Source organism: Marmota monax, unplaced genomic scaffold, assembly GCF_021218885.2.
Source record: "Marmota monax isolate L192 unplaced genomic scaffold, Marmota_monax_Labrador192_F-V1.1 WCK01_AAM20220418_F8-fsc00125, whole genome shotgun sequence".
Classification (NCBI taxonomy): Eukaryota; Metazoa; Chordata; class Mammalia; order Rodentia; family Sciuridae; genus Marmota; species Marmota monax.
The window spans coordinates 6,008,634-6,031,517 of record NW_026695235.1 but is presented as its reverse complement, the minus strand read 5'-3'; the positions used below and the strand labels follow the sequence as shown (position 1 = coordinate 6,031,517).

At 47.5% G+C, this 22,884-nt stretch overlaps 1 protein-coding gene and 1 pseudogene across 5 annotated transcripts in view; both read right to left on the bottom strand.

Moving 5' to 3' along the window:
• Dop1b (DOP1 leucine zipper like protein B) overlaps positions 1-22,884 on the bottom strand; it is a 104,965-nt gene that overhangs the window by 30,817 nt on the left and 51,264 nt on the right. For all 5 annotated transcript variants that reach the window (XR_006850616.2, XM_058577234.1, XM_058577235.1 and 2 more), the window contains exons 15-24: positions 21,651-21,922; positions 18,004-18,156; positions 17,262-17,362; positions 16,416-16,606; positions 10,275-11,898; positions 8,971-9,082; positions 8,100-8,288; positions 5,913-6,035; positions 3,622-3,756; positions 1,324-1,379 (exon numbers count right to left, since the gene is read on the bottom strand). Coding sequence is in view for 4 of the 5 variants with exons in the window: in XM_058577234.1 (XP_058433217.1) it covers positions 1,324-1,379; positions 3,622-3,756; positions 5,913-6,035; positions 8,100-8,288; positions 8,971-9,082; positions 10,275-11,898; positions 16,416-16,606; positions 17,262-17,362; positions 18,004-18,156; positions 21,651-21,922 (2,956 nt within the window). In the remaining variant the exon portion in view is untranslated. The remainder of the gene's footprint in view (positions 1-1,323; positions 1,380-3,621; positions 3,757-5,912; positions 6,036-8,099; positions 8,289-8,970; positions 9,083-10,274; positions 11,899-16,415; positions 16,607-17,261; positions 17,363-18,003; positions 18,157-21,650; positions 21,923-22,884) is intronic.
• On the bottom strand, positions 13,278-16,261 carry LOC131423966 (BRCA2 and CDKN1A-interacting protein-like; annotated as a pseudogene).

The following is a 22,884-nucleotide window of genomic DNA, read 5'->3' as shown; positions in this document are numbered from 1 at the left end:
GAAGGATGGCAAAAACCTACCTTGCAGCTGCTGGGAAGGTTCAGACACTATACAATATTGTCTGTGCCATGCTTGCTCTCATAAGAGGGAAGTAACCAGCTCATCTTTAACTGCTCTAGGAGAGACCCGCTCTGAATGTAACCCCTAGACCCAGGGTCTCTGGGGTCATGGTCCTCGATTTACCCTCCTGCAACTTCATAACTTGGCAAGTTAGAATAACTGAAATGTTAAATGTGAACCACGGAGACTGTAGCTGGCTGTGACACTTGGGGCAGATAGGTGAGGATACTGAGGCTTCCCTGAGAAGTCATTGGTACCCCTCCATCTGTGTTTACTGCACAGAATAGTCCCTGAAGCAGTACCCGGGGGAGTTGCCTTTTAAGAGCTCAAAGAGGTCAGCGAAACTTCCTGTGCAGGACTTCCACAGCTACCAAGGAGTCAAACAATGCAGAAGCCACCCAGCATAGGCCAGTAGAGCCATGAGCACAATCACCAAAACCATCATTTCTCCTTTTGCTAAGAGAGGCCTTTGACACTTTGTGTGTGTGTGTGTGTGTGTGTGTGTGTGTGTTAGAGGCTGGTATCAATTTAATGCAAATCTGAATCTTTTAAAATTTAACAGGCCTCACATAAAGTTTTGCTGACATAATGTATTCAATACGGATTTTTAAATGTCAGATTAGATCTCTGGAGAAGGAAAAATAAAGCTACTTGTCCATTCCCTTGCCCCAGGAAGAAATGAAGACACCTTCAAGATATTATCTGAGGGGGCTGGGGATGTGGCTCAAGCAGTAGCGCGCTCGCCTGGCATGTGTGCGGCCCGGGTTCGATCCTCAGCACCACATACAAACAAAGATGTTGTGTCCGCCGAAAACTAAGAAATAAATATTTAAAAAAAAAAAAAAAAAGATATTATCTGATCTAAGGCTCTCCAGTAGTCAAGAAATCAAACCAAGCTGGGCATGGAGGCACATGCCTATAATCCCAGTGATTAGGGAGGCCAAGGCAGGAGGGATTATAAATTTGAGACCAGCCTGGGCAACTGAATGAGAATTGTTTCAAAATAAAACATAAAAAAAAGAGCTAGGGATATAGCTCAGTGGTGATGCACCTGTGGTTCAATGCCCAGTACTGCAAAAAATGAATGAATAAATAAAGTGGGGGTGGGGAGTAAGTCCAGGGATGTAGCTCAGTGGTGGAGCCCTTCTGGGTTCAATATCCAGTTCTACAAAAATGAAAAAAAAGAAAACCAGAGTTGTGTATGTCCATGGTCACTGCAGTAGCATCTGCAATTCAGCAATGTATCTGAGGGGACTACATTACCTTTGGATAAAAGCATAGCAAAACTGCAGCACGGGAATATCCACAAGGGGTGACTTCTGCAAGTTAAAGCAAAACCAATTACTCCAAGTTGGGAGGAAAGAAGACTGATTATCAAAGAATCCAAATTAAAAAGAAATAGCTCTGCATCCAAACAAAAGAAAAGATTTTAGCCGAAAAATTTTTCAAACAAGACACACCATAGTAAAATTTGGCATTTTAGTTGAATCTCCCCAAACAGAAATCTGGGCCAGTGTTGACCCTCATAAATCCACTTGCTTACCTACAGACAGGGGACAAGAGCAATTCCAACTCTTAGCTACACAGATTCCCACAAAACCAGCGCACAGCCTCCCCAAGTGGCTGAACTCCTTTGTGGCTTTGAAACACATTCAGCGCTGCCCCCACCCCCCACTGGCTTCTTCATAAAAGGTTATTTGTAGAAGCTGAGCTAAGGAACTAAACAAAATGTAGTTGGGGTTTGGAATGCTAAAAACTAGTCTGCCATCGACTTCCTACTAAGGCCTGGACAAAACCGGAAGTTGCCAATATCTGTAGACATTCAAGTAATGCGAGGGAACAAAACCCACAAGTGCCCACTCTGTCTGGGCAAGCCACCACAGGGCCCTCTCCTATATACTTCCTATGCTTCTGCCACCATAGAGGCAGGGCAGGCATGGGCCACCCTCAGGGAGCGTCATTTCCTGACACCCACCACTTGCTCAGTCCTAAATCCCAGCAGGCCGAGGATGTGCTTGCCTCTCCATCCCTGCTCCTCTCTGATCTACATTGCTGCTTTAATATTCATGTACAGGAGTGAACGGCAGGGCTGGGGATATAGCTCAGCTGGTAGAGTGCTTGCCTAGCATGTGCAAGGCCCTGGGTTCAATCCCCAGCACAACAACAACAAAAAAGAGTGACCGGCAACAGGGGGACCACATGTTCTCGGAGATGCTGGGCCAGAGCTCCCGGCAAACACTGTGGAAGTTATCTTGGGTTCTTGTACATCCTTATCACTTGGTTGGTGCCATAACCAGGCCTCTCAGTGTTAAATTTCAGGGCGGCTTCTCTTCTTTTCTCACTTGTTTTCCAACCTAGAACATCAGGGCTTAGAATGTGGACCAAGGGCAGGAACCCTTTTGCATAGCTTAGGATCCCCACCAGGCAATGCACAGAGTTGACTTTCCACGGATGTTGGAAAGGATGAGGTCCCTGAGCATAGGACGGGTTCACAGCCCACAGAAGCCAGGCCCTCGGCCCAGGTATTTCTATGGACGGGTGTCCTGTGCTACATGTGAGAGGCCCTTCCAGAGAAGACGAGGGCAGGACAACCACAAGGAGATGTCCAGCCCCCGGCAGCATGTCTATAAATACTGCTGAAGATCAGATCATCTGCAGTCATCTCTCACTATGGGGTAAAGATGATGGCGACTGAGAATAATTTTATGATTCTCAAATGATTTAGCTTTTGCTCACCAGCTTCTGAGGTACGAGAGATGAAAGAAAAACACAGGTGGAAGGAGACTAAAGAAGGACAAGAAAATATAACTTTAATCTAAAGCCTTGAGCTGAAGCTCCACACGCCTCTCCTGCCAAGTCGGCTCTCGCCCAGGCCTGTCTCAAAAGAAAACAACAAAAAGGACAGGGTATGTAGCTCAATGGTGGGGCCTGGGCTCTGGGCCCTATCCCAAATACTGCCACACAACAAAAGAACTTCAGCATAGGGAATTTCCTCCAATCCCCACACTAGGAGGCTTGGGCAAATGCAAACACACACAGCATAGTCTCTACCGGTACCCTGGAATGAGAGCCCTAGTCACCACCCTGCTCCAAGTCCCTGTCTGGAAAGCTCAAGGCCACCAGAGGAATTCACCTGCTCCTGTCCACACCTAACTGTAGGCTCCTTACATCCTTTTCTTAGAACATTTTATTTATAAAAATAGTTTGTAATTATGAATATTCCTTCTGTCCCTTTGAGGTGCCCATGTAACTCCTACAATGCAGGAGTTCTTTCTCAAGGACTTCAGAGCCATCCCTTTGTCATTATTGACAAAAAAGTCAAGGTCTTGTCTCCCAGTCTCTGGTAAGGTAGGAGCCTACCCACCCTGAGTAGCTATCAGCAAACCCAGCAACCCTCATCCGCTAGCTGCCCAGTTCTGTACGTTCCCACCTTCCCCGACTCTGCCGGAGCCCCTGCTTGTCGCTCACCCTACCTGCTGCTCTCCCTTTAGTCCTTGCTGCACAAATCCTAATGAAGCCCAAACCCTTCCCCTACAGGAGCAGTATTCCTGGGCTTCTCACCTCGTCCCCTTTGATTTGCAGTGGCCTCTTCACCACCTCCTTCACCAGGTGCAGCACTGTGTCCGTCTGCAGGGTGCTGAGTGCACAGATCAAGTCCACAAGGGTGAGCTGGGATGCACTTGCCACTGGGACTATCTGCAGAGAAAAAAAAGAATTCCTTGAAAGTTTGAGAGAAAACAAAAATAAACGACACACAAAATGTATGTTAGGGTAGCTGTTCCCAGAGAGAGAAATTTGCTTTAATCATTTGAACAAATATTTCCTATTTGTTTCCTATTTTGGGTAAAGGACTTCATTTGTGGGACTAGAATGAGTTAAGCATTAGCCACAGAAACATAAATCAGGGATAAAACTGCAGTGGATGCTGGAGTAATACTGTTATGTCTGAAATGAGAAAGCATTTTAGGGGCTGAGGGTGTGGGGAAATGGATTGAATTTTCCCCCCACAACCTGAAATTGAGAATGGCTTCCTCATGCTGGGAAGAGGAATGGAGGCTATGACCCTCTCCCAACTCTTTTTCCAATCTAACCCTCCATCTCTTACAGCCTCTCTTTTGGTATTGTAAGTTTTAAAGAACCCCTGGTGGGGCTGGGTTTGTGGTTCAGCGGTAGAGTCCTTGCCTAGCTCGTGCGAGGCCCTGGGTTCGATCCTCAGCACCACATAAAAAATAAATAAAATAAAAATATTTTTAAAAACTAAAAAAAAAAAAAAAAAAAAAAAAAGAACCCCTTGGTAATACTTTCTCTTCTCCTCAGTTAAAAAGATAACGTGTTTATCTAAAAGGGTGACATTAGCAGAGGCCTGTAATCCCAGGGGCTCGGGAGGCTGAGGCAGGAGGACTGCATGTTCAAAACCAGCTTCAGTAATTTAGCAAGGCCCTAAGCAACTTGTTGAGATCCTGTCTCAAAATAAAAACAATTTAAAAAGGGCTGGGGATGTGGCTCAGTGGTTAAGCACCCCTGGGTTCAATCTCTGGTACTAATAAAATAAAAGGGCAATATAGGTGCCAACCCCCAGGAAGTCCTGGTTCTTCTGATATGCTGAAGAACCTGTGAAGCATCCCACAGGTGCTACGGAGGGTGGCCTGGGGACCCAACGCCTGGCTCTCCCTCAGAGCAGGAGCCTGCCCTGACCATGGAGCCAGGAACACTGTGGGGTTTCCAGGTGTAGGCCTTCCTCTCTGAGGGAGGTCCCCAGGTAGAACAAGGAATGTGCAGACCTTTTAGAAAGAGGTAAACCGAGTCCTGGAGGACTACACGACCCATGAGTTCACGGACAAAATGCATAGGGACATGACAGCTTCGTTTTTCTTTACTGTTGTGGACAAGTGATATTTTTACACATTAAAAAAGTGATGATGCCAGGTGCAGTGGCACATGCCTATAATCCCAGCAATTCAGGAAGCTGAGGCAGGAGGATCACTAGTTCAAAGCCAGCCTCAGCAGATAGGCACTTAGCAACTCAGGAAGACCCTGTCTCTATTAAAAAAAAAAAAAAAAAAAAAGGGCTGAGGATGTGGTTCAGTGGTTAAACACCCCTGGGTTCAATCCCTGGTACCAAAAAAAAAAAAAAAAAAAAAAAAAAAGTGGTGACCTGTAACTAGCACCAGGGAATAAATAACCCACAGCAGCCTTCATAGGAGGGCAATCCATTTCTTAAGCCAGGTGGCAGGTTCATGGGTGGTTTTTAAATTCCATAAAATGTACCTGTTATGGAAAGTTGAAGGGGACTATTAGAGAATAGGCCAGGACCAGGAGGGTAGGGAGAGGAGGGTGGGGGGCAGGGCTAGGACATGATCAAAGTATGTGCATGTAGGATCCTGCTACAGTGAACCTTGTTATTTCATATAATTAATATGCACTGATAAAAAAGGACATGTTGTCCACACCATTGTAGGTAAATCAGAAAGCAGAAGGCAGAGGTGGGCTCCCCCCGCCCCAAACCCATATTGAGATGTGGCTGTATTAACTGAGGCATTTAAAAGGGTGAAGTTAACTCAATGGTTTTCCCATTTGACATGCAACATCACCTGTGATTCCAACCCTCCAGCGTTTCTTTCTTGTTTTTTTTTTTTTGGTATTGGGGATCAAACTCAGGGGCACTCTATCACTAAGCTATCTCCCCAGCCCTCTTTATTTTAAGACAGGGTCTCCCTAAATTGCCCACACTGGCCTTGACTTGAGGTCCTCCTGCCTCAGCCTGAGTGGCTGGGAGTACAGGTGTGTACACCATGCCCAGCCTCAGGTGCTTCTTTGTGGAGTAAGTGTACCCCCCCCACCACTCACCCTACCTTTGTCTTACTGTGCCGCTGAGCCTTCTTTCTGCTCCACACAGCTGCAACTGCTGCTATCAGCTGAACCCCAAGGGGGGCAGTCAAGGGATTTAAGAAGTCCAAAATCTTCTGTCTTATGGTCTAGAAAATAGGAAAAAAAAAAAATGATTGCAGAAAAATATCAGGGCTCTCATGTAAGATACATTTGGCCACCACCTACTGTAAGCACAGAGAGCAGGACCTGTCACATTAGTGTCCCAATACCATCCTGAGACACTTCATGGCTGGGTGGATCCCAGGAAGACGAAGGTCAGGAGTCCCCCTCCAAGAAGTTGGGTGTGTGATGGGGGTGTGCCTCCCACGCAGGCTCAATGCATGGCCAGGGTGGAGGGCACAGTCAGCTGCTGAGCCAGTTAAGCTGAGGTGATCAGAGTCTCAGGAAATGATGTCTATGGCCCCCAGCTGTGAGCAGAGTGCCATCTTATTTTTATTTTTTATGTTGCTAGGGATGGAATCCAGGGCCCTGCACATGTTAGGCAAGGGCTTCACCATTGAGCCATACCCCATCCCTGGATGAGTCTTGAAGAAGTCATGCAAAACTTCCAGAGACAGGGAGAGGAACCCAGGAGGCCCGGCCAGTGCTTTGCACCTAGGAACCTTGGCCTGAGCTGGCCTCCTGCAGCTGGGGCTGGCTTATGGCCATGTGGAAGCTGACTTTCCATTTCTAGAAATAAGAACTATTTAACCGGGCTGGGGATGTGGCTCAAGCGGTAGTGTGCTCGCCTGGCGTGCGTGCGGCCTGGGTTCGATCCTCAGCACCACATACAAACAAAGATGTTGTGTCTGCCGAAAAACTAAAAAATAAATATTAAAATTCTGTCTCTCTCTTTATAAAAAAAAAAAAAAAAAAAAAAAAAGAACTATTTAACCAATGTATTATTGAAACAGTTTAAAATACACTGTCCTGGCTCTGGATGTCACTCAGCTCCCTCCCTTTGGTCCTTGTGGATTTTCTGCTCCTCAGCTGTCTGTTTCTTGTTTTGCAGACTCAGAGTTCCCAGGCCTGAAATGCTTGCTCCACTCTCGCTAACTCCTCCTACCTGGAGTCTCTGCTCAGCCTCTGCCTGGTAACTTCAGACCAAGTCCAGTTCCTGTTACACGCTGTCACAGCAGCCTGTCTCTCCTTGAAGGGCTTCCCCTCATCATTGGTCCTTGTCTCTGCCACAAGGGCAGGGGCCTCGTGTCTCCTCCACATGCATAACAGGGCCTGGCACACGTCAGCAGGCACAGGAATGATTGCTGGGTGCTGTGAACTTACTGCTCATATTTATTTCACATCAGACGCAACTTAGCCTGGCACAGAGGTGTCCTCTCCATTCTAGAAGGTTTCTTCTCTAGAGAGATAACTGGGAGTCCCACTCCACTGCCCTGGGGGCTTCGGGGAGGGTGAGAGTGAGTGTTCAATAAGCACTCCCCATTACTATCATTAATCTTTCTACCCACGGGACAGAACACTAACCATAACCTTGTCTCACAGATGAAGAAATAGGCTCAGACAGGCCCAGTGCAAAGGGTTTTTTGAAACTTTTTAGGGCAGGTTCCTTGGTAGCTTGAACTACATCAGAATTTCCCTGCAGGGCAGCCTTGTAACCAACAGAACATTCTGGATCCTGTGCTTCATTGCACCTAAATGAAGGAATGCAGGATGGAAGAACCAGAGTGCTGTGTGTAAGGAGAGGCCACGTGTGGCTCCTGGGGCACTGAACTGACAGCAGCTGCAGCAGGCAATTCTGAGCTACTCAACACAGTACCAGAGGTCGTCGTCAGGGGCCAGGACGTGTGCCCGGAAGGAGACGGGAAAACCCAGGGAGATGTTCTGGGTTGTGTGCTGCCAATTTAATTTAAAAAGACTCCAAGGTGACCTGATGTGCCATGTTTCAAAGATACTGCTAAGAGCTGAGCACAGAAGGAAGCAGTGTTTTAGCAGAAATTCCCTAGAGGCTCACTGAGTACTTGAATACCCTTGAAGCCGTTCATGCTGCCCTGTTTCATGCATATTCACAAATGAACAAAGTGGAGCTGCCCACTTCCGACTTCCACCTGGGATCTACTGGCTTTATCTGTGTTCACCTTCCTATACATAAGAATTCTTTTGTTGGCCAATACAAGACAAAGTAAGTGATGGCAGAGAAAGGCCTTTCTCACTTTGGTGGTTTTAAAGTAAACAGAAGAGGATCCTTTTGTGGCTCCGAGGAGATCCACAGGTCTCTTTTGAGTCTCCTCCTTTCTGAGAACATTCCAGAGAAGGGCCATGGTGTTCACGATGCGAGGCAGCTCTTCCAAAATGGCATTCCTGGCATTTCTCAAGCTGGCAGGATCGCTGGCGGCCGAGGTCTGAGAGTCAGAAGGGAAATTGAGATGAGACTCAGCCCAGCAGTGACGTTTCCCTTTTCCTGGGGCAGTGGTGCCTTGGGGTTGGTGGGCCCCAGGCCCCCTCCAGGCAGTGTGCTTCCCACAACCAGACAACACTTGGCTTCTTTCAAAGAGAGACAGCTGGGAGGCCAACCCTACAAAGGACACACTCAAATCATTCAACCAAAGCACTGGATGTTGTCTAGGATTTAATCCCAGTGAGGGCCAAAACAGCTACAACGTCTTACCCTCAGATTTCAAGAACACCATGACAGCAAGTAAAAGATGTGTTTAAAAAAAAAACAAAAAACACACATTTATAAATTTAAAATCAATCTTTAAAGCTTTACGCTTTATCCCATATGGTAACTGATGGGACAGCGGGAAAGGGCTGAAGGAGCCCGTGCATGGGGTCCCTAGCCACATCATCTACCTAGCAACACACTACATGTTTGCATGACGTACATGCATGCATTTGCCCACACATTTGTACCACATGCAAGCATTTGCATACATGTTTGTGTCACACACATAATTTGCATACAGATGCATGACTTCATGTGTACATTACTCACGTACATTTAACTTACTTCAAGTAATCATAACATGATGAAGACAAAGCAACATGTGAAAACTGCCTTGAATTTAGGGGAAAAAAATGTACCTTTTTGCTCTGGTTGGGTTGTTCCAAAAGACAAAAATGACTAATGGTTGTCAGACCTTCCAAAAGCGTGAGTGGATAATCCGGAGAAATGTTTTCCTTCTTGGAGGTTGTGCTTTGGTGAAGAAACAAGAACTGGTTTTGAGAATTTTTGAGAATAAGGCCATAAAGGTTTGTAACCCTACATACAAATGCTATGGGCCAGGCTCTATGGGCAGTGACCACAGACTTCATTTTACCTTGGGACTCCACATCATGTAAGAATGCTTCTCCCTGGGAAAGCCCCGCCTCTGTACCCATTAATAATTACCTAGCATAACACACTTGCCAACAAAAAACAGCAATTCTTATACAATGTAAAATTGTTCTCCTTGGTTTCCACTTTTCTTGGGCAATGTATCTTGTCAGAGATCATTGTCTAGATCTTAGTAACCATTCTCTAATGTATACTGAACTAGGGTCATTTTGACCCCCTTCCCTGTTTGCTTGTTGCTATGCCAACCTGGAAAGTCCCGTGGGAGTGGGAAATACCAATGTACCCACTGCATTGTCTCGCTAACTGCCCAATTCAGCTTCTGTACGTATTGCTTGTAGCTATGTCAACCCAGATGTAGTTTTTGCCTTTAAATATCCTAAAATGCTCAGGCTCGGGGCTGTTCCTTGCAGAGACAGTCATGGGTCCTGCAGGGGGCAGTCACCAGCCAGCCGGCTAAGTAAAGACTCTTCAATTTGGATAAAACTGGGACTTGAGGGCTGGGTGGCTTGTGGCAGAGCAATTGCCTCGAATGCATGAGGCAGTGGGTTCAATCCTCAGCTCCACAAAAAAGTAAGTAAATAAATAAAGATATTGTGTCCATCTACAAATAAAAAATTATAAAAAAAAACTCCAAATAAACCAAAAAAACAGTACTTGGTGTATTTTCTGAGCGACCTGCCCCACAACAAACAAAGCAGCCAGAGAGCTCTCACACGAAAGACCATCATAGGAATGATATGCGTTTTTAGTGCTATTTTATATTCAATTATTGGGGAAATGGTTTAAGGGTGTCTTAGGGTTTCTGTGAAGACGACTCATATTTTTATTTCTTTTTTGCAAAAATGACAGTAAATGACTTGCTGGCAGCACTGAGCTAGCCTGGGAAGCTGTGGGGAATTAAAGGATCTGAACATTCAGTTCCTTGCTATCCCTCTTGACAACACTAAAGGGGTTTGGATTAGGCTGTCTTATGCTCCAACTGGCATCCACAGCAAATTGTCTATTACAGAACCGTCATCAGAGCAGTAAGAGGCCTCAGAGTTAAACGTACCTTATGGAGAGCTTCACGGACTCGCTTTCATATTGCTTGACCAGCTCGTCCAAATTTTTGCAAATCTGGACAACAAAGGGTGTCACGGTCCATCCCAGGGACTTTCCAAAGTAAGGCAAGGAATGTGTGACCAGGCTCACCCAGGCAGGGTGCATGCCGTAGCCATAGGCGGGCTGCAGGCCTCTCACCACGGCTGAGACCAGCAGGCCCTGGGAGGTGAGGGGGTGCGGCTGCACATACTGCATGGCGCCGATGGCCTGCTGGAAGTTCAGGGCCCTCTGCCACTCCCTGGATAGGGTCGGCTGGCTTTCGGCCTCCTCCTGGCCCTGGCCCAGATGGTGCTCCAGGACGATGAGTGCTTGCAGGAGCTTAAGCAGCTCGATCTGCAGCGGGTGTTCGCTCCAGATCTGGTCCTGCCCCAGGTTGATGAGACTTTCCTCAAAGACAGTGTCCTCCAGCAGAGCCCTGCCCCGGTCGGTGGCCAGGCCATAGCGCTTCTGGCTGGTGTACATGGACGCTGACAGTGAGAGCAGGACGAACTCCTGGACCTTGCACCTCTGCAGGAGGCTGTGGATGAAGTCCACGTTCTTCCCTTCTGAGGACTTGGCCACTGAGACCAGCTGTGTCATTATTCTAATCAGAACCTCAACGCTTTTGACCTGCACGTCCCGGTTGCCGAGGATGTCTCGGTGGGAGACCTTCAAGTAGCAGGGGTAGTAGGAGCGCAGGAAGCTCAGGCAGAGGTAGGTGAGGAGCTCGATCAGCAGAGAGTGGGGGCACACGTTGGGGGCCTGGGTCTGGAGCTTTCCATAGAAACTCTGGCCAATGAGGGCCTCCTGGTGGCGTGCGAGTAGGTTGGAGATGAGGTTGAGGTGCGCTGTGGAGCTGGTGTCCATGCTGGTCTTGGACACAGCCTCGATAAACTCCTTTGGATTGGTTTTGAGCACGGCCTCCAACACAGAGAAGGCGTACAGAACCCGCCGGGAGTCATAGGGCTGCAGGTAGAGCAGGATGTGCTTAAACAAGGCCTGCAGTGTCTCCTGCCTCTCCCTCTGCTGCTTCAGCAGCCGAGATGTGGTGAGGGCCTGCAGCTCCAAGTCGGCCTCCTCTTCACTGGAGAAGGACTCTGAGGCCTGGGTCTTGTCCGAGTCTGCCCGCACCAGGCTCAATTTGGCACTGGACTTGAAGCTCTCTGGCTGGAAGGCTGCCAGCAAGGCTGAGCGCTTGGGGTACACCCTGCCCCCCATGGGGATGGGGGCACAGCAGTTCTCCTCATGGCTCAGCTCCTGCGGGTCGTGGGAGGGGGATGAGAAGGTGGATGTGTTCTCGCTGTCCGTGTGGCCAGAGCTTGTATCTGCCGATTCTGTGTGCTCACTGCTGTCTGGGGCACCAGGGCCCATCCTGTCGGGAAGGTCCACGTAGTAGGGCAGGTCTTCATCACTCAGCTCACTTCTGGGAGGGCACTTCTCTGGTTCTTTCTCCACTTCAGCCCAGATGGCTTCTCGATCAACGGTGGTGAACTGGCTCAGGGGGAGCTGTTCCTCAGAGGCTTCCTGAAGCTCAGGTGCCCCACCTGTCTCTTTGAAGGAGGGTTTCTTTCTGATAAACCAGCGATGCAAGTCCTCTGGGAATCACAAAGTGACAAATGACTTTAGAACATAAGAGTCAGCAATGATAAACTTGCCCTGGGGCAGTTTTTGTCTTAAAATCAGAAAGGTAAAAATTTTTTTTTTTTTTTTTGACCAAGGATTGAACCCAGCCAGGGGCCCTTAACTATTGGGCCACATCCCCAGTCCTTTTTTATATTTTATTTAGAGACAGGGTCTTGCTAAGTTGCTGAGGGCCTTATTAAGATGCTGAGGCTGGCCTTGAACTCGTGGCCCTCCTGCCTCAGCCTCCCAGCCACTGGGATTATAGGTGTGCAACACCCAGCAGAAAGATCAACATTAATAAAGTCCCCCCATCAAATATACTACCAAAATCTAGACTGCATTATGGACAACCCACAGACAAAGGAAAGCAGGCAGTTTTTTTTTTTGTTTGTTTTTAAGTTCAAAGATGGGACAATTTAGTTACATCACCATAATAAATTTCAGTTATCACAACTTTTGGGGGAAGGCAATCTGAAAAAAATACTATGATTTTGTCCCAGGAAGTCCCTTTCCAGAAATGTATCCTACAGAAATATTAGCAAAGCTATGAGGATAAGGGTGTTCCATGAAATGTCTTGTGTGAAGATACGCTGGACTGCAAGCTGAAGACCCACAGAGAAGGGCTCACTGAACAGATCGGGTACATGCACGCAACAGACCACTGTTCCCAGTCAGGTACAGTGGCACACACCTGTAATTCCAGTAGCTCGAGGCCAGCCTCAGCAACCTAGCAAGGCCCTCAGCAACTGAGCAAGACCCTGTCCCAAAAAATAAAAGGGGGAGCTATGGTTGTGGCTCAGTGGTAGAGCACTTGCCTGGCCTGTGTAAGGCACTGGGTTTGATTCTCAGCACCGCATATAAATAAATGAATAAAATTAAGTTCTGTCAACATCTAAAAAAATTTTTTTTTAAATAAATAAAAGATAAAAAGGGATGGGGATGTGGCTCAGTGGTTGAGCATCCTTGGATTCACTCCCCAGTACTAAAAGAAAAAAGAAAAACAACACATTCCCCCTTTTAATTAAAATATTTTTCAGGGCTAGGGATTGATGCAGGCCCTTGCACATGGTAGGCAAGCACTCTAACACTGAGCTTCATCCCTAGCCCCTAAAATATTCATTTACATGTGCTCAGAGGAGCAATGTGTAGGCCACACAGAGGGAGAATCAAGATGCAGAATACTCTGTGCAAGAGCCTTAGTTGTAAATGGATCTTTTATTTTTATTTATTTATATGTGGTGCTGATGATTGAACCCAGGGCCTCACACAACCCCAGCCCTGCAAACATTTTTATTAAACAGAATTCAACATATCTGTGCCTTGAACACTAAGCAAGACTAAGAAAGGAGGAAGGATGAGATAGAAATCTGTGAGCCAGTGGAAGTACATAGTAATATTCTAAAAATAGATTTCTACAGGATTATGTAGGTAAGATTGGGGTGGGCAGTGCACTCCTGGTTTCTTTCTTTTTAAATAAAAAAATTAGGATTTTTATTGAATTCTTCAAATTACTACTCGACTTTTTTTTTTTTTTAAGTTGTAGATGGACACAGTATCTCTACTTTGTTTATATTTATTTGGTGCTAAGGATTGAACCCAGTGCCTCACACATGCTAGGCAAGCGCTCTGCCACTGAGCCACAACCCACTCATTGGTAGGAGTTTTTAATCAACCATTAATAATTGACCAAAAAAAGAGATATTTTGTAACACATCACAGGCACGTGGAAAAGAACCCTGCTTTTTGTAGAGGACTTGAATCTGAATAAAATCATGTGTTTTTCAATAAATCTCCACTGGGTTTTCTGGTAATTTTATAAAAATAACCCTATCAGTGTCCATGAAAAATGTGCTGGCTGGACAGACTGACTTTCTTTCAGTTTACCCATGACTGCACTCGTCTCGCTATCTGGAATTAACACCACAGTTGGCAAGGGCTCCATGGGTTTATCATTGAAGACCACCTGCCTCCCAGGTGCGCGTCGCTCTCCTCTGGAGCTCAGTAGTTGAACTTCACGACGGCCTTCCCATAGAAAAACTCTTCCTCTGCATTTGCAAACATTTAAATTTGTCCTTCTGGTTGCTCCATCTCTCTTTGGAATTGTTTTTTCCTGCTTCCACAAATGTCTTACTAATCAGAAGTATGAGGAGCACTTCCCACGTGGCTTCTTAGTTTTGTGTGTGACTCTGCTCGTTCTTTCTGAAACTGCCGGTGTATGAGCAGAGCCATCTGAGGAGGGACATTAATGAATCTTCTGCTTAGGAGAAAGCCTGCAGGCTTGGTGGTATCCTTTAAAAGCTTGTCCAGCTGATCAACCAGGCTCTTTTCACAGTTCTTCTCACAGAAGCTTAGAACTAACCCTTTAATTTGTTCAGTACACTGAGTACCCTTTCTTTCAGTTAAATTTAAAAAGGCTATGAAACCAAAAATTTCATCACTATCCACATCATCATCGCTGTTTTCTGAAATATTTGTTTGCTAATCACTCTTCCAATATGGCTTTGCTCAATGAAAAGACCTGTTAGCTCTGCAGTGTTCATAGGAGCCTTTAGGAAAAGCTGCTGCAGTAACTTCTGAATTCCGTCATAATCATTATCTGTGAGGGAATAAGCTTCAAATTCTGTATTCACTTCCTTGACAACAACCTCATCGTCTTCGTCCTCATCCTTGATTTCATCTTCCCCTTTCTCCTTGTCCGGTTTGGCCTGGGACGATCTGTACTTCTTGTTTCTTCCAGGGAAAGAAAAGACAGAGCAAAGATGTCCAGTTGGATCAGGAGGCAGCAGACCATTCAGGCCCCTGCAGCTGGTTGGCAGAAGACAGAGCAAGGAAGCACGAGGCCGTGCTGGGAGTCTTGCAAAACCCAAACAAGTGTCGAGCCAGAACTTTTCTCTTAAAAAGACAAACACTAAAAAATGGAGTGGACATGAACTGTAGCCAAACTTTTAAGAAGATGCTTAGTTCATACTTTCAGTTTTCCTTTCTTAGACTGTGGAATGATCATAAATGTCTCCTGTTTGAGAAGGCATCCAGCTTTCCTTTCAAAAGGAAAACCAGAGCTTACAGGTTCAGGCAAAGACCGTGCAGGGACAGGAGGCCACCTCCATGTCGCTCACTCAGGGGAGGGGCTTGTCCTCCCTGAGAAGCACCCCTGGACCAACGGACCCCACAACCAGTGAGCTCCACAAACTGACTCAGGGCTCCAAGCCATCCTTAGAACATTGCAAAGTCTGAATCACAACAATTGAGCAGGTAATATTAGTTACACTGCATGAAGCACCAACCATTGTAGTTTAACGAACTGGCTAGGTTTCTAAAGATTTCTTTTCTTTCCTTATTCCTACTTATATTCTTTTAAATTTGTGTTAAAATGTTTCTGGGGAAAAAAATAATGTTTCTGAGCCAGGCTCAGTGGCACACGCCTGTGATCCCTGTGACTTGGCAGTCTGAGGCAGGACGATTTCAAGTTTGAAGCCAGCCCTGGCAACGCATTGAAACCCTGTCTCAAAATAAAAAGTAAAAATAAAAAAGGGCTTGGGATGTAGCTCAGTAGTACCGTGCTTACCTAGCCCTGGGTTCAATCCTCACTGCTACAAAAACAAAGAAGAAAAAGAAGACACCTCTAAGATGCCTCCGTAAATTCTGGGTACAACAAGGTGTATTAGGTCTGCCTTTCTGACATCTGATCAACAGAACTCAACAGCTGCAAGCACCTTAAGAGAACAGTCAGGAAAAAACCCATTTACCTTGTAGTTAAAGGTTCACAATAAGACGCTTTCATGGATACAGTATACCTGACCAGGTTATACTTGGACACTTTCTGGAGGCCACCGAACTATCCTGCCCCCAGAAGCTGGTGGCAGATCTGGCCGAAGTGCTACCTAGTATGCGTACACCTCACCTGGTGCCCGGATGCACAGCCGTGAGTTGGCCAAACAGTGCAAGTGTAGCTCTGGAGGCACCTGATAGGGATCAGCTGGGTGGTAACTGTAGGCAGATAGGGTGTGGCTGGAGAAGATGGATCACGGCGGTGGGCATGCCTTTGGGGTGTATATTTTGTCTGTGGTGCAGGGAGCTCTGACTCTCTCTCTGCTTCCTAATTGCCATGTCTTGAGCTGCTTTCCATCTGCACACCTTTCCACCATGATGCCCTGCCTTACCTGAGGCCCAGAGAAATGGAGCCAGCAATCTATGGACTGAGACTTTTGAAACTGTGAGCTCCAAGTAACCTTTTCCTCCTCTAGAATTGTTCTTGTCAGGTCTTTTGGTCACAGCAATAAAAAAGGCAACTAAAACATCCACTAACTAGTAAGTAGTTTTAAGTTCTAGTCCCATGGTCTTAAACTGTCAAAGTCCCCATAAGTTTATAAGGTATTTTCACACTACCTGAATCTAGCAAAACCGTCAAGTGGGTCTAAGTCCCTAAACTGTGACAACAGGCAGCCAAGCCCCTCCCTCCTGTTCCCAGGACCCTGCACAGCCCACTCACCAGCTGAGTTCTCCTGCTTGAGGCAGTGGATGGAGGTCCTCTGGGTTTTGGGCTGGAGCAGCAGCAGGAGCACAGGCTCAAGGATCCGTGCCACGTCCCCCAGGGACAGTGCACGCACCAGCCAGCCCTGGGCCGCTGCACTAATGGCACCATCCGTGCAGGCCAGGCTGTCCAGCACGACGAACAAGGACCTGCAGGCAGAGGTGACACCACCAAGTCCATACCCTGCTGCCCTGCCTGCCAGTCCTGGTGTGCACACTGGGCACTCACTGTCAGCAACAGGGACACCCACCCCAGGAAGCTTCAGCAAGCTGGTCACAGACCAGGCAAAGGAGGACAAGGTGGTGCAACCTCCATTTCCTGTTAGAATGATGGGGGGAGCTCCTAATGCTCTGAAGCCCAAGCCTCACCCCAGTGCTGTGTGCCAGCCTCACAGCCACCACCTCAGAGACAGTGGGGCACTTGAAGAAAGCAAAGTGTAGCAGAATGTGCCTGCAATAAAATTCACACCTGAAGGCGGTCGGCAGCACCACTGTATGCACAGTGTGGAGAGTGTCCCAGGCGAGGTCTGGACTCTCCGCACCGTCCCAGAAAGTCCTCCCATGGGGGTCAGTTGGAAAAGCTCCACTGGTGACTGAGGCACGCTGAGCTTCCCCATTCCTCCCCATATCAAGAAAATTCTTCGCTGTGCTCACATTTCCAGCTAATTTCCCTTAGAGGACCATGGGCGCCATGGCAGGGCCGGCTCACATGCAGGGGTTCAGTTTTCAGCTTCACCCGCCCTCCATCCCCAGCCCTGCATGCAGACCAGGAGCCTCCTAGTCTCCGTGGCACCCACCACCTCACCTATCGAAGGAGCGGTTGTGGGACGTCACTCGGCTGCCTTGGATCTCTCTCGTCAGGTGCCAGATCACAGAAAACCTGAACAGAGCTTCCAACCTTGTTCCCTTGGTCAGAAAAGAAAGGGTGAGGAGCTTGGTGGTATAAACGGATGCTGTTCTCAGCCACGGTGAATCTCGTCTCAATAACAAGTGAGTGCCCTGTTTCCTCCAAGGGACTGTGTTTTCATGCGGGACTTGGCCAGTGGGAGAAGAGAAACTGGCCTCCTCCCTCTTTTCCTGCTGTGTACTGAGCGCACATTCTAGACTCTCCCTGAGCGGGGTCCGGGTCACTTCTGAGAACAGTGGTCCAAGGACTAAGCAGAGTGCTGCTTCCTCATGCCCTGGGGAAGTGCCAGGCCCAGGGCCTTAAGGAACAAGGCTGCACATCAACACTTAACAAGTTCTGAAAGGACAACACATTCCGCAGCTGCCTCTTTTTGCCAACAGCCCAGAAGCCCTCAAGCCCTGCTAGGCAGCTGGTGCGGATCTCCTAGTGGCCTTCACATAGGAGGACACAAATCACATTGTCAGAACTCTAAAGTGGGTGGCTCGAGATCCCAGAGATCCTCCAGGCCCCGAGCTCTGCTCTTGAGTCAGGAGTCCAACGGGGCTGGAAAGCCTTTGCTGGGGGTATATGAGTCTGCCTCGGGCAAGTAGAGCAGGGCGGCCCAGCAGGTGGGTGGTGGCAGGTTGGGTTGAAGGCTCACCTTATCGGGGTCAAGGAGGGCGTGGCAGATGATATCCTCGCAGATGTTGGCTGTTGGGGCCAGGCAGTGCAGCCGGTAGAATAGCTCCACACAGGTGATGTGATGCTCCCGGGTCTCTTTGTTGAGCTGATTCCAAAGCACACGAGCCACCCTCTGGGACAAAGAAAAGGTGGCAGAGACTGCGTGAACACAGGCAACACCGGCCCCTTTCCACCAGCCCATGCCCAGCCCGACATGCTGGCTTTCACCTATGTTTGCTGAGTGTTCTAGAATCCTTAACACCCAGATGCACATTACCAACACAAAACAAAGCCAGCACCCACCAGGAGTCCTGCAGCAACAGGGAGCATTATTGGTTAAATTTGGAGGTTTCTGATTGGCTAAAAGCACTGAAGCTCTTATCTAGACATAAATGTCATGTTCAGGAAGGGAACTGACCAGAGGCGGATCTGAAGTATTAGAGCTTCTCAGTAAACACACACCAAGACTCAGCTTGTGTCAGCACGTGGCCAGCCAAAAACATGCCCTCTAGGGAGCCCAGTGGCTTCAAAGAGGCTATTAGGATGGCCCAGTCTGCAGCTGAACACAGAGTACACCACCCTTGTGGGCAGGCTCCAACCAGTCCCATGCAGCACTGGTGAAGAGTCACAGCTTGCCAGTGCTAACTGAGGAACATGTCCATCCCTTCTCTGCCCAGGAGCCTGCTTCAGTGTCATCAGTACCCAAATCACATCCCTAATCCATCTGTTCATCTCCCTAGTCCTGATCTCTTTTTAAACACAGGGGTCTGCAAGCAGCTGCAGCCCTTCCCAAGTCCTAAGGACAACAAGTGGAGTTGCCTGACCCAGCGAGGCTGGGTCCCCACTCACAGGAGGGAGTTCTTTCAGATCATGAAAACAGTTTAGATTTCAGACTGCTCTAGCCTAGGCACACTTTAGATCACATAACATTTTTTTGGTTCATTTATTTCTATTTGACAAAGCTCTTCCTAGCACGAATCAATAAATTAACTACTGACTAATTTGAGCCCCTAACCATTACTTTCTTATTTTTTTCTCTAGGGGAAAGTAATTTCCAATGATCAAATTACAATTAAACTTTGAAGACTTTCTAACTAAGCAAAGGAATCCCATCCCCTCCTTCTAGCCCTTATGGCAAATGCACATATAAAAGATTTCTTCGGGGCTGGGGATGTGGCTCAGGTGGTGGCGCGCTCGCCTGGCTTGCGTGTGGCCCGGGTTCGATCCTCAGCACCACATACAAACAAAGATGTTGTGTCCGCCGAAAACTAAAAAATAAATATTAAAAAATTCTCTTTCTCTCTCCCCCTCCCTCTTTCTTTAAAAAAAAAAATAAAGATTTCTTCTGGAAGATTTAAAAATATTTATTTTTGAACAAAGATGAAAACAAATACTTAATAATTAGCATACATGTTTAAAAATAAACTTCAAGGAAATTAAACTTTTGTGTAACAATCTAACCCAAATATGTATAAAATAGAAATCTCACTATATTAGTTCCTGAAAATTTTGAGGGGAAATTTTTAAAATTCCCCTAGTACTGGGGAATTAAGCTCAGGGGTACTCTACCACTGAGCTACATCCCCAGCCCTTTTTGTTCCTTTCTCTTTTTTTAAACATTTTTTTAATGTATGTTTTTTTAGTTGTAGATGAACACACAGTATCTTTATTTATTTTTATGTGATGCTAAGGATCAAACTCAGTGCCTCATGCATGCCAAGCAAGTGCTTTACCCCTGAGCTACAGCTTCAGCCCCTTTTTTATTTAATTAAATTTTGGGACAGGGTCTTGCTAAATTTCTGAGGCCAGTCTTGAACTTGCAATCCTCCTGCCTCAGCCTCCTAAGCTCTACCATGCCTGGCAAAGGGGAAGTATCACCTTGAAATAGAAAAGTGTAGGAAACAATGTAACAACCATCTTGTTTGAGTCTCTCTTACTGATTAGTATAAAGAAGAAGCAACACAGGCCCAGGATCCTCATTTCTTCCAAGGAGATGATCCAGTGGGAGTGGGGCAGGTGCTCATAAAGGGGCTGGGAAAGGTGTGGTCTTTCACCCCAGGAGCCCTGGATGGTGGTGGTGAGCTGAACCGCCAAGAGTCAGTGGGGCAGACTGTCCCTGTCCTCCCTGCTGTCCCAGGTAAGGAGCTGCCCTCTTCCTCCAGAGTGGTGTCTTCTCCTCAGTGGGGGTGCACTGGTGTGGATGCCCAGCCGTACACAGTAGCATCCCACAATGTCCACTTGAGGACATAACAGACCCACCATTTTTGTGGGTGCCTGGGTCATGCCCTAGTGCTGTGTGGCTACAGTGCCTGGCACCAGTTTGAAGTCCCTGATGGTGAAGCATGGACAGGAGCAGTCAAGGAAAGAGCAAATAGGCATGGGAGAGGGGCCAGGCCCTAGCAGCCAGAGACCAGCAGTGGGTTGGGAGGAGAGGCCCCAACTCGCAGATATGGAAGATTAGAAGTCTGGGAGGAGCTTCTTTTTGTCTGTCGTCTTATCTCTTTTTCTTCTTCTCTTTTTTTGCAGTGCTGGGGATTGACTAGGGTCTTTTTTTTTTTTTGTACCAGGAATTGAAGCCAGGGGCACTTAACCACCAAGCCACATCCCCATCCTTTTTTTATATTTTATTAGATTCAGGTTCTCACTAAGTTGCTGAGGCTGGCTTTGAACTCATGATCCTCCTTTTTTCTTCCCTGTGCTTGCAGGGTAATTATATCGAACTTTCTGATCCAGGCAGGCAGGAACAAGGAAACACTTGCCCAGTAACAGCTGCTTACAGTAGTGCTGGTCCTCGCTCCAAGTTCAATAGATTCAAGATAGACACTGTGACTCTACTTTGGTAAAAGGGAAAGGAGGATGTGGTGTCCAAGTCAAAGAACAAGTGCACACTGGCTCCCCAAAGGCCTGACACTGTGGACAGAGCCCTGCCTCTGAACCAAAGATGAGCCAGAAAAGCAGTTCACAGAGCCCTAGGGATTGTCTCCCTAAAGACACCACCACTAACTAGTGAAGAACAACACTGGGATTATGGGATTATGCTAAGGGCATTCAAGAAATGGAGGAACAGTTATTCAAGAAAATCTTTATCTTGGTAGAAGCAACATGAGCCTATGGCACTTGAGCGGATGGGTTCCTTCTCTACCTCCTACCCAGCTGAGCCTGATAGAAACTTGACTATCCACTCCTGGTGGGTGTGACCAAGACAAAGGGGTGCCCTCTTGCTTTGGCTCCCTGACGAGGGCTTCTGCATCTCCCAGGGACAGGCAGGTCGCCACCATGTCGTCTTCCCACTCCTTTGCTTAGCAGAGGGCTACTCCAAGTGGGGGCAGAGGAGGGGTCCCAGCACCCTGCCTCCATCCAGCCCCAATTCATTGACAGAGGCTCCTCCCGGGCACTGCAGGCCAAGCTGCTCTCACTGTAGCTTGCCCAATACAGAGCCAGAAACCATGCCAGGAGCTTGGGATACAGACAGACAAGGTAGTCTCGGGTCTCAGCAAACCTCTGGGTGCCCCTGGAGTTGCCGCACCTTACCCTGGGCAGTCACTGTGTTCTTAGGGAGGACCTTAGGTGAATGATTCAGAGAGACGCCCGCTCACCCCTCACCACCCTCTTCCTAGTGGGAAGTACCTGATAAAAGTCTGTTTTCTCTGCGATGATTTTCAATATCCCTGGGGCAATGGGAGGCAATGTCACCATCTGTAGCTTGCCAAAGAATGGGTTGTGCCCAGAGCTTTTGTAGCGTTTCATCTTGTCTTCAATGACAAGCGCAAGGGACTGGGAATGGTTTATCACTTCCAGCAGGGTGGAGATGGCCATGTTCTGGAGGTAGCAATCACTCACACAGCAGCAGATGGTCATGAGGGATTTCAGCCACGATGGGAAGCTGGAATCGCTGGCTCCTGAAAGGAAGGCAGCCAGAGAGGACAGAAACAAGCAGATCCAGGTGAGATTGGCTTCTAATCCACAAATTTTACGGCACCCTGGGTCCGGCAGTAACCGGAGAGTCACCTGGACAGCAGTGTGCCAACCTGGGGGTGTGACACTTACGCTTACTTGGAAATAGGGCCTGTACAGATGTAACCAAGTTAAGACGAGGTCATCAAGGTGTCCTTTATAGAGGAAGAGGCCACGTGAGGAGACACGAGGAGATCGCCAGGTGAGGGTAGCGGCAGAGACTGGAGAGAGGCAGCCACTAGCCCAGAGGGCCAAGGTTGCTCTGGGAAGATGCAAGGCAGGTTCAACCCAGAATCTCAGGGAGCATGGCCCAGGGAACACCTTGACTTTGGATCTCTGGCCTCTTGGGGACTATGAAACAGCAAGTTTCTATTATTGATGTCACCCAGCTGTGGCCCTTTGTTATAGTGCCCATGCAAGCCATACATAAATCTCTAACAACAGGTATCATGGTACGATCTGCTTACTATGACTGGGCACGGTTAATGTGATGGATCTTTTGATGGGCTATTCCAGACACTCAAATTTTAAAAACATAGACCCAGCCCTTATCAACTTGCTATATAATGACACACAAACTAAAAATGTATACAACTTCAATCCCCAGCATCAGACAAACATAAAACTATATACACCTGATTACGAAATAAGGAGGGAAACAACTGTGGCCAATATAGGCTAAGCATCACTTATCCAAAAGGTCTGGGACCAGAAGTGCTTCAGGTTTTAGATTTTTAGGATTTCTGGAATATTTGCATAGCCTTAACTGATTGAGCATCACTAATCCAAAATGCTTCAAAATCATGTGTCAGTCTCAAAAAAATTTGGATCTCGGGTTGGGATGCCCCAGCACAGTCCCTTCTTGGCTGACACACTTTTAGCTGGTCTGTAAGCATCAGCCACCTCA